This window comes from Zea mays, chromosome 7 (genome assembly GCF_902167145.1).
Source record: "Zea mays cultivar B73 chromosome 7, Zm-B73-REFERENCE-NAM-5.0, whole genome shotgun sequence".
NCBI classification, from domain to species: domain Eukaryota; kingdom Viridiplantae; phylum Streptophyta; class Magnoliopsida; order Poales; family Poaceae; genus Zea; species Zea mays.
The window spans coordinates 150,334,317-150,344,946 of NC_050102.1; the positions used below are offsets into that span (position 1 = coordinate 150,334,317).

The window sequence follows — 10,630 nt, forward strand, 5'->3', positions numbered from 1 at the left end:
TGGTGGCGCCTGTAGAACCAAAGGGATCATTCTCCTTCAGACAGGGCAGCTCTAGCCTCCAGAGCCGGGTGGGCAGAATTGGTGGAAGCGAAGAGCAAAAAAGGGAAGGAACTGGCATCGGCGGAGCATATGGTGAGGAACCCTAGACGTAGAGGCGGCAGCGGCAGGCGCGAGGGAGTGCGAGCGAACGCTAACATGGGTCCACCCGTCGGCGAGGGAGAGGCAAAATGAAGGAGATGGCAGAACCATGGTGCATGGATAGTCTACGTTAGACTCTTATAGAGTAGTAGAGATAAGTGGACATGAAAAACCGCTAACCATGTGCTTGAACCTTAACTTGTATATTGGTTTTTTAACTTTAGTCTACTCTAACTTACTCGGAATAAAAGGCATTATTGTTGTTGTTAGGTCATGCATTCAAATACGAGTGTACACCTAGGCGAGATCATGCCTGTAAATGTTTTTTTTGGGGGAGGGAGAAATAGTCATGTACAATATTTTGTTGGTTCTGTAGGTTTTCAAAAGGATGAAACAGTTGTTGTTGTTATTATTATTTTCCTTTTAGCGAGATTATTTAGGTCATGTTCAGTTTTCGCGGATTGGAGCTCTGGAATGATTCCTAGCCAGATTATTTCTCTAATTTATATAAATTTTGATGAGCTAGAGTCAATCCCAGTTCATTCCTGGACAAGCGAACGGGCCTGGATTGCTACTTGACTAAGGCCTTGTTCGTTTGTATTCGATTGCACCTGGAATCGTTACAGCTAATCAGAGTTTATATAAATTAGAGAAGCAATCCGGTTAAAAATCGTTCCGACCAACCAATCCGGCACAAACGAACCAGGCCTAATAGGTTGCCTATCGCACCAAAATATGGTGACCTCGTAAAATAGCCACTTGAATTTGTCCGCGCCAAATCACGTAAGCGGAAGCCAACAAAAGTGCAATATCAAATAATGAGAACCCAGGTAGAAAAATCTGAGCTGGAAGAAATAGCAGCCACAAGCAAGTGGCCACCTTTGAGTGGATGTTGGAAGAAATAGCAGCCACAAGCAAGTAGTCACCTGTGTCATCTTATTCCGATCCTAGCCCCTCCCATCTCCAATTCCTCGCTTCCTCCTCCCTTCTCTAGTTCTCTGATCCTCAGCACTTAGCATCAAGCTTAGCACACCGGCGAGATGGCCTCCACCTCCACCTTCCTGTCCACCCTCGCCAGCAGGTCCGCGGCAGCCGATAGCCTGCGCAGCGCCGTGCCGTCCTTCGCCAAGATCGTCAGGTTCTTGCCCGCGCAGGCGCAGATCAGCCGCAGGCGGCGCGCGGCGGTGCTGCCCACGCCGAGGGCGGCGGTGTCGGGCACCGAGAAGGCGCCGTCGAGCAAGCACGAGCGCGTGGTCAGGGTGCACAGCACCCAGGAGTTCGACGACGCGCTCAAGGCCGCCAAGAACCGGCTGGTGGTGGTGGAGTTCGCGGCGAGCGACAGCGAGGACAGCAGCCAGATCTACCCGACCATGGTGCAGCTCAGCCGCACCTGCGGCGACGTGGACTTCCTGCTGGTCCTGCGCGACGACGAGTCGGAGGCCACCGAGGAGCTGTTCCGCCGGGAGGGCGTCACGAAGGTGCCCCACTTCAACTTCTACAAGGGCGCCGAGAAGGTGCACGAGGAGGAGGCCATCGGCCCCGAGCGGCTCGCGGGCGACGTCCTCTACTACGGCGACAGCCACTCGGCGGTGGTGCAGCTGCACTCGCGGGAGGACGTGGAGGCGCTCATCGACGAGCACCGCGGCGACAAGGGCAAGCTCGTCGTGCTGGACGTGGGCCTCAAGCACTGCGGGCCCTGCGTCAAGGTGTACCCCACCGTGCTGAAGCTGTCGCGGTCCATGGTCGACAACACCGTCTTCGCGCGCATGAACGGCGACGAGAACGACAGCTGCATGGAGTTCCTCAGGGCCATGAAGATCGTGGAGGTGCCCACTTTCGTCTTCATCAGGGACGGCCAGATCGTCGGCCGCTACGTCGGCTCCGGCAAGGGGGAGCTCGTCGGTGAGATCCTCCGATACAACGGCGTCAGGGTCACCTACTGAAGTGAAGTAGTGAACAACAAACCAGTCAGAGTCAGAGCAAGCGCAAGCCGACAAGCAACGCTTCGATACAAAATTGAAGACGATACAAAATTTTAGATTACTGCGACATCCATCGACGATTGGCCGATGTTTAGACTGTTTATTGTGTACCATTACCATACTTGCCCGTTAATCGCTACTATTCAATAGTAATAGTAGGCTTTTGTAGGGCTAGCAGCTGCTTGCTGCTTTGCAACTTTAATCTTGTTTGGTGATCTATCAGCTTGATTGTCCAACTAGTGTCTTGCAAAGTTCCAAGTTTACATGTTCCTGCAGTCGAGAAAAAACTGTAATTTTTCATTTCACACATGACAAGATTTTGTTTCAACCTTGCCAATTGTCATACCCCGAAAAACCTATAAAACAAACAAGGTTCCAGGTTCACCAAACATTTCTCAGACCCATCTAGAAGGTCTGAAAATATCGCAAACATGCATTTTTTTTTTCCCCGGAGACCCATCTCTGCAAAGGACAATAAAGCGTGCCGAGTGCCGACACTCGACACCTCGTTAAAAACGAAAAATAGAAACTACTAAAAAAAAGGCGTGGCGACGATGTGGCTGGAAAAATATCAAGCTCCAGCTGCGGGAGTTGCATTGCACCGTATCCACCAGTTTTACACTTCACAGGAAATTATGCATCACATTCACATATTGCTTTCACAACTCCAAGATCTGTTTGCTAGGGAGTACGGGTTTGTTCGTTTTGTTGGAGTCCGGTTCTATTCAAGACTAGCTGTATGCCCGTACGTTGTTACGGCGACAACATATTATAATAAAATCCACTAATATGCAGAAACATTAATCATCATTCTATATATTACATTATTTCACTTCAATTAGCCTAGTTTAGGTGATTAAGAATGGTGGAAGCACGGAGGATTTTCTTCCTGCTAGCGCTTGCAGTGTGCTTGAAGGAAGACTGGTGAAGGAACAGAATGCTGAAGGTCGGGTCGCTGTTAGTAAAGTGAAGGAGTTGGTAGAAGGCTTCTCTAGTGGCAGTGTCTCTCGAGACTTTATCAGTAGCAGGGTTGGGCAGATGATATTTGATGAATCTGAAGTGTTGTTCATGAGTGGTCCATATGGAGATTCTGTTCAATACAAGAATGGTGAACCCACAAAACAGTTTGCAAAGTGCGATGGTGTGAGAATCCTCTCTAACTCAAGTATGATAGTTATACACCGAGTCTCAGTCTTTATTACATCATCTGTTGGCATTGGAAACAAGATTCCAGCAGCATTACTGTACAACGTTCGTGATCACTATGGCAGGCAGAACAAAGGCAGTGTGCAACTTGGAATAACTGGACTGACACAATGGTGGCTCAATGCTTTTAGTTCAGGAAACAGTGGTATGGCAGTTCAGTCACAGCCAAACATTCAAAGGAACTCCATGAACAAATTAAGGGGATTATCGTTTAGAATGGTGTACGATAAAGGCAAGGAGAATATAGTGGCTGATACATTTTCACAAGGGGGTTCACTTATGGCTACGTATGGTGACCTTGCTATTCAAATAGATATACCTAAATCTATTGTGACTAATTCCTATGCTCTGGATAAGTTGCCAATAGTGACCATCCACAGTCCACATGGGGTTGTGTACTCAGTTCAGTGGGGCAAAGTTAAAAGGCTCCATCAGTTCGGGAAGCAGTGTTTAGTTTCTGAGCAAGCGAAAGAAGAGCAACAACTCTTTGGTGGGTTCTGGCATTTGTTTTCAGTGCTACAGGGGATCTGGAAGGGCCTAAAGTCAGATTTTCTTGAGGATTTTCCCATACCTGAAGGCTGTGATTTTATTATGCTGCTTCAGTGTGTTGCCCAGGACCATCTCCCACGGTGGAAAACCTTGCCGCCATTTGTTGAACTGTGGTACCGCCCTGATAAGAATGCTAGCAATCCAGAAGCATCAGAACTCTTCAAAGAAGTTGCATATTCTTATAACATCTTGTCAGATCCAGAGAAACAAAGGCAGTATGATAATGCTGATTTTGAGGCATTAGAAAATGAAGGAGTGGATATGGAAATTGAATTGTCCAATCTTGGAACTGTGAACAAATGTTTGCAGCATTTTTTTTCCAAACTTGGTGTTCCTATGAAGACCATAATATTTTTCTACTGTGCTGGAAAAGGCCATGAATGGCATAGTTACGGTGAGACCACTCCCTGTTGGAAACATCAGCTATGGGAAAGGTTGATAAGCAATGTGCTCATTTTTTTGGCGTACCAATAAATGAAGAACAAGCTCGTTCTGGAAGGAAGATAGTCCAAAGGCTGGCAAGCTAACATCGGCAGACATGTATTTCTTGCATATTCAGGGATGGTTGTTTGGACTAAAAAAAGAAATGGCAAAATCACAGCCCTTTACACCATTATCCTATTTAGTGCCTTCTGAACAATCCGCTCAGATTCCACATCCAGTGCACTTAGTTGTTCATAGATGCAGATAATTGAAGAACTCACATAGCATCTCATAGCTGCAGTAACCATCAACCAAAACCTCAAAACCTTTGGGGAAGGATCGCTGACCTGCTCAATCACTAAATCCAATTATTTCATTCCATTCAATCAGTAAATTAAATCAACTATCACCGAGAAAGCAATCTAGAGATCGGCAGCGATGAAGGACCTGAAGGCAGGGGGCGATGTGAAGGACATGGAGGCAGTGGGTGACGAGATCGAGCTCGCTGTGCTGTAAATCCATTCAATTAGTAGAGATTTCTTTTCTGCCCTTTGTCGGTTCTTCCACTTCCTGATCCATCCGCATAGCGCTGAGGGCGGCGGCCGCTTCCTCTCCTCCGCGGCCGAGCTCGCTCCCCCGCCCGCCGCCTGAACTTCTCTTGCCCGTGGCCGATCTCTTCCCTCCGCTCGCAGTGTCGCAGTCCGGAACGAGACCGCGCTCGGTTGAGCACCACCTGGGGCCCAGCGCCCCAGCGTCCTCGTGACCACCTCGGCGCGGCATCCGCCCTCTGCAGCCCCGGTGTCTCCGCGACCGGCTCCGGTGCATCCGGAACGCAGCTCCACAGGTGGATCTCCGTCCGCACAGCGCCACGATCCTCTCTCTCCTTACCACGCCAACAGCTCGTCCCTCTCGGTCCCTCTCCGTCCGCGGAGGTCCTCCCGACGTACTCCGCCTACTCGGGATTCGGCTCCATCACCGCCGAGGTCGTCTACGCAAACTACGCCAACTACGCGATTGCAGCGCGCGAGCAGGAGTAGGGAGGCGCTGGCGCGGGCGTGCGGGAGCTAGATTCGCGGCGGATGCGGCGCGAGGGAGCTGGATTCGCGGCGGCTGCGGTGGGCGGGCGTGCGGAGGACGGCGGGGTGTGAGGCGGTTGCGGGGGATTTTCGCTGGCGCATGCGGGTAGGAGCGGGGGCAGTCTACACTGCTCCCTTAATAGTTAGTAGAGATTGGAGAGCGGAACCACTACATTCCAAATTCTAAGAGCAAAATGAAATGGTTTCATTTTCTGCTTGGACCCACGGCAAAGAGGAAAAAGTGGAACAGTGGATTCCACCATTTTTTGGAGCAAGCTCGTCCCAAATTTGATGAAAATATTCTCGATTTAGAGCCATTTCACTCCAACCGCTCCGTTCCCTCCCCAACCAAACTTCAATGGTGCCGGCCTGCTGAAATGCCCTTAGAGCATCTCCAAGAGCTCTCCATAAAACGACTCCTCAATCAGTTTTAAGGGACATCTAAATAATAAGTGGGGGTAAATTTTAATCCTTTCTCCAACAGATCCCTTAAAGCAGCAGTTTGTTTCTGGGGAGCCCAAAAAAACCCCTCATTTGTAGCTACAAACGAGGGAGTTTTAAGGGCTATGAAAAAGTTGGGGCGCTTTAGGGGAACTGTTGGAGACATGTTTTTGTGTTTTTCCCCAAAAAATAGATTTAGAGGAGACTTCTGGGGAGCTTTTGGAGATGCTCTTACAGGGAGAGATCTCTGCGCTATAAAATTATATATAGCTCACAGATATTTAGAAAATTTCAGGGGATTGCATACATACATAATTCTCCTAGGAACCTGACCCCTACACTACACATGCTACCAGGCTGATTCTGTAAATTACACGAAGTGAGCCCTCAAGCAACACGATGCTATTGCTCTTCCTCTGCCGCCTCCTCCCCCTCCTCTTCATCAGCTGCCCACCAAACAAGAAGACCAAGGCCATCCCCTTTAATACTTCCCTGCAGATACATTACCACACTTACTCACCAAAACATGAACTCACAAAATTCAGCATATTAGTAGAATATAGTTCTCTCAAGCCACCAAATTGGATACAACCACATCACAACAACATGGTTTACGATTTGTAGATCCAACACAGACGTCATTTGCCAGAGCATGATATTAATCAGGAATCACCCACCATACAAGAATATAAACAGAGCTAGGACGCATATGCACAACAATATGCGTACAAGGAAATGCTTACACAAGAAGCATGAAGGGACGACATTCAGCATGTTATGAGAATAATTCCCATGAAAGGCATATGCAAAGAGGTCATATTTGACAGAATGAGGGTATCAAAGAAGAAGAAAAATCCATATTATAGGATTTGTCGCCGTTAGTAAAATTTTAGGTTATCCAAGGCCCACATGGGCCTCACTCCAACATTACAAAATATCAACTATCAAGCAACATAATTGGATGAAACACGTCAGAAGAAAATAACTGGCACAGCTTATGAGGATAGATGTAGATGCTTACAACAATCTGCATTGGAGCAAATGGTGGGTCATCCTCATTTTGATCAATTGGTATAGGCGGGTATTTTGTGCTAGAAACCAAGAACCTTATCTGTCAAACGATTGCATTGATCACAAGTTTGGTTGGGGCAGCAACCATACGAAGTATTAATTGTTTTGCAATAAACAAAAACTAAACTAAAGCACAAATTCAAAGTACCTCGTCATCTAGATCTAGATAAAGCTCATCGCCTAATTCAGTCTTCAGCATCCACCTACCATCTGGTCCCCTGGAAACTCAATGGACAATGAACAAAGATGAGAACTAAAGAAAATATACACTGAACTCTATACAGGAAATACTTTCTTCAGAAAAGAGGAAAAGATCAGTGTTTCATCAATGCAATAGGTTAAACTAAGGTTCTTTTAAGTGCTTCAAAAGTGCTACCTACTTGCTGCAGAGAACCATCTTTTTCCGCATTTTTTCCCAAGATAAATTTCATGTTAATTTCTCATGGACTATGTTATGTTATTACAGTCACATGACAATTATAGTCAAATAGAGTACACTGTACCAGTGCTGGGTATGCCTGGACACCTAGGCAGCGCCTAGGCGACATGGCGCCACTGTTTCCCAAGGCAAGCTAGGTTCACCTGGATGCCTTTGAAACACTGCACTGTACACTGATAAGATAGCTAACATAATTTAGGTCATACTTCAGATGTAAAAGGAGGTCTGGTCGAAATGCTACTCCAAGAGAAACCAGAACTAAATTGTACAATATATATCCAGAAGCATGTATCACTTTGAACAATAGTGGTAGTTTATAAGCTGCGACAATAAATTAGCAAAACAGGTGGTACACAACCTTACTGTGCCAAACTGCATCAAGTGTCCAGGTATGCAAATGTCACTGAAGAATTCAAGTGAAACTGCAAAAGCAGTAGGTCTATTAGCTAAAAGCAATGTAGTTACACCAATATCATATGTATTTGATGTTTCATTTAATTCTCCGAACAGGAATGGATCATTTAAATTTTGTAGCAACCAGGTAATGCACCATGCTTGCAAAAATGAAATTAATATTTCCAATAAAAACATCAGGTTTGGATGTTTTAGGATAATAGGCTTAAAATTATTAATGCATGACAGAGATTAGACATGAACAAAACATTTGGACCTTTTGTTTAAAGGTCAGGGAATGCAATTATGAAAATCTGAAGAAATACCATGCAAAGCAAACTTATTATAGCAACCTAAAATAAAGCACCAGAAAAGGAACATGGGCAGTCCACATGAGGGCAGGAAATAAGATATTTCTACTGAAGCGATTCTCCAGATGAACTCACCCTGCAATCCCTTATCGTCATATCCAGTAATCCTCCCAACAAGAATCTCCCCATTAAAAGGCTTGAACATCAGCAAACGAAATGAAACCTATCCAAAAGAACAAGAAATCTTGAGCACAATATGCAAGTGTAGGAAGCCCCAGAATTTAAATAAATAATAACTTTACAGAGATCAGATATATTATGCTAATACAATACTGGAAGAAAGGGTCTCTCTGTTAATAAGGTTAGCTAGAAAGGGTTCTTCGTGTATCATGGTTTTTCCCCACAACGGGAAATCCGAATCTCATTACCATTCAGCAAAGAAATTACAATAACTATGGATCATAACCTGTTATACTGAAATCAAGTCGTTAGTATAGTAGGTACCAACACTCTAGATTACAAATCATACCAACAAAATAGTTAGAAATTTTTTGACAAATGCAAGAACTGGATCTTAGATCGAAACTAAAAATAATCAATTAGAAAATACAGGCTGGGAACCACCACGATTTGAACTAAATTGTTAAGTGACTCTGTGCCAAGGCCATTGGAAAGAGAGAAATGCTGGGGAAATATGCATATTTGGCCTTGCAAGTGATGGGCAAGTAGCTATCATACTCATACATGAAAAGAAGGAAAAACAACGATAGTATAGGTAACCAGCATAGGAACACATTTTTAGGATAAATCACAAAAGATAATATTTCCACTTTAGTACAGCAACCAAATGCTAATCACTACTAGAAACAGTTTGAAGTAATTAGTGAGCACCAATAAGAAGGAAACTGGACAAGAGATGAATATTAACTTATTAGAGGTTAGACCTCACATATTGCCTGCAAGATCACAGATTGAAGTGTGTGACAAGAGACACAATAGCAGCACCCGTGCGGCCGTGCCGCATGATTTGGAAGGTCGTGTTTTATAGGAATTACGATACTTCCACAAATGTACCTCAATAAAACATTTAATGCGATCATATCACTGTACCAAGAACATAACATAAGAGAATGAAAAGGCACGCGTTACTTTATAAGTCGAGCAGCCCTCCCCTGGATGGATGGAACCGCCTTCAATGGATCGGATATCATAGACAGACACGCACAGCCCAAGTTTTGTGATTACCTGCATCATACGCGAAGCGCAGACAGACACAGACACATTTAGGAATCACCAATGTTGTGAGCGAATGGGTTGAGTACGAGTATTGCTGGCACTACGAACAAAATTTTGTCAACAATGCTAATGCCACGGTTTAAGGGTAGCACAAATCCGAATGAGACATTGGCAATTTTGGCATTATCATTTGTGTCATCGGGCCCACAAATTATAGACATAGATGGTTCCGCCAGTCATGGACCACGAGATGGCACAATAATAGAGAGCCAAAACTGAGAGCGGCAAAATAGCAAATTTCTCAATCCCGTAACCTTGTCCAAGAAGAGCCTCTCGAGCTCGGCCTTGATGGCGTCGGGAAGGGGGCGGCTCAGCAGGTGCGGCGGCATCGGGAGGTCGTGCTCGATCTGGCTCAGCGAGAACATCCTTCCCGCCTGCCTATAACAACCAACCACCGAGGAGCCAATCGAGGAGGGAGGCGCCGTGATTGGATGCGGCGAGTTGATTGCTGGAGGCAGCGCCGGCGCGCCCCTTTCCCGACCGACGGGGAGCAAACGCAGGGCTGCCTGCGCGTCGATGGGGAGGCGAGCCGGCGACGGAGGCGGCACGAGGTGTAGGTAGGGTTTTACTACCTGAGGAGCTCGATAGGCTAGAAATGGACCTGTACTTTGTTCGAGGCCACCAAGCATCAAGGATCCAAGAGGAGGTACTATTTCTGTGTATAATGTGGGTGGCCCAAATGGCCCGCGAACGATCTGGGTCGTGCCTGCGTTGTAGCTCGTTACCTCGAGCCCAACACATCATTCAGTAGTGGCATCTTTGTTTTTTATAGTAAGATTTATTATATATGGCAACATATCTAGCATAAAAATGGTTAAGGTACTATTATTAAATCATGTCCATTAGACTTCAACACGTTAAAACTTTATCCAATGGTTGTTTACTGGAATGCAAGCAGATATATGCCCTATATAGTTTAGGAAGACATGACAACAGTGCTTAGGTGGAGTAAAAGAAGAATGCGAGGAATGGAATATGATGGAGTAAAATACACTAGTGGTCAACGAACTTGGCACGTTGTATCACGTTTATTCTTAAACTTAGAAAATCAGAGAAACAGATCCTCGAACTTTGTCAGTCCATACAACAAATATCTAAAATCGGTTTGTAATAAAACCGGATGCCGAATGCCACGTCGGAGTCACTTAGTATCACTAACTTGCCATGTTATGTCACTAAACTTTCATTAGTCTACACGCGACGACCGACACTCGCCTCGAGGTAAAACACGTCGCCCGTAGTACCAGTGTACCACACACTCGCCACGGCCCACGGATGGCTGTTGTAGACTTGCAGTACAGCCAC

General features: G+C 45.8%; 2 protein-coding genes across 3 annotated transcripts; one reads left to right on the top strand and one right to left on the bottom strand.

The window, feature by feature from the left end:
* Positions 1 to 1,001: 1,001 nt before the first annotated feature.
* On the top strand, positions 1,002 to 2,251 carry LOC100282189 (electron transporter/ thiol-disulfide exchange intermediate). Its single transcript, NM_001155101.2, has one exon. The coding sequence runs from the start codon at positions 1,179 to 1,181 to the stop codon at positions 2,079 to 2,081; it is 903 nt and encodes a 300-aa protein (NP_001148573.2). The 5' UTR covers positions 1,002 to 1,178; the 3' UTR covers positions 2,082 to 2,251.
* A 3,795-nt stretch (positions 2,252 to 6,046) lies between these two features.
* On the bottom strand, positions 6,047 to 9,954 carry LOC100281221 (DNA-directed RNA polymerase III subunit 22.9 kDa polypeptide). Of its 2 annotated transcripts, NM_001154140.2 has the most exons (7): positions 9,580 to 9,940; positions 9,179 to 9,274; positions 8,165 to 8,252; positions 7,684 to 7,747; positions 7,035 to 7,104; positions 6,837 to 6,926; positions 6,065 to 6,307 (listed from the first exon to the last, which is right to left on the bottom strand). In NM_001154140.2, exons 1-7 carry the CDS (start codon positions 9,688 to 9,690, stop codon positions 6,218 to 6,220), a joined length of 609 nt encoding a protein of 202 aa, NP_001147612.2. In that variant the 5' UTR covers positions 9,691 to 9,940; the 3' UTR covers positions 6,065 to 6,217. The 2 variants fall into 2 exon arrangements, with proteins under 2 accessions (XP_023156299.1, NP_001147612.2); XM_023300531.2 differs by lacking the exon at positions 9,179 to 9,274 and having other exon boundaries at positions 6,047 to 6,307; positions 9,580 to 9,954.
* Positions 9,955 to 10,630: the final 676 nt, after the last annotated feature.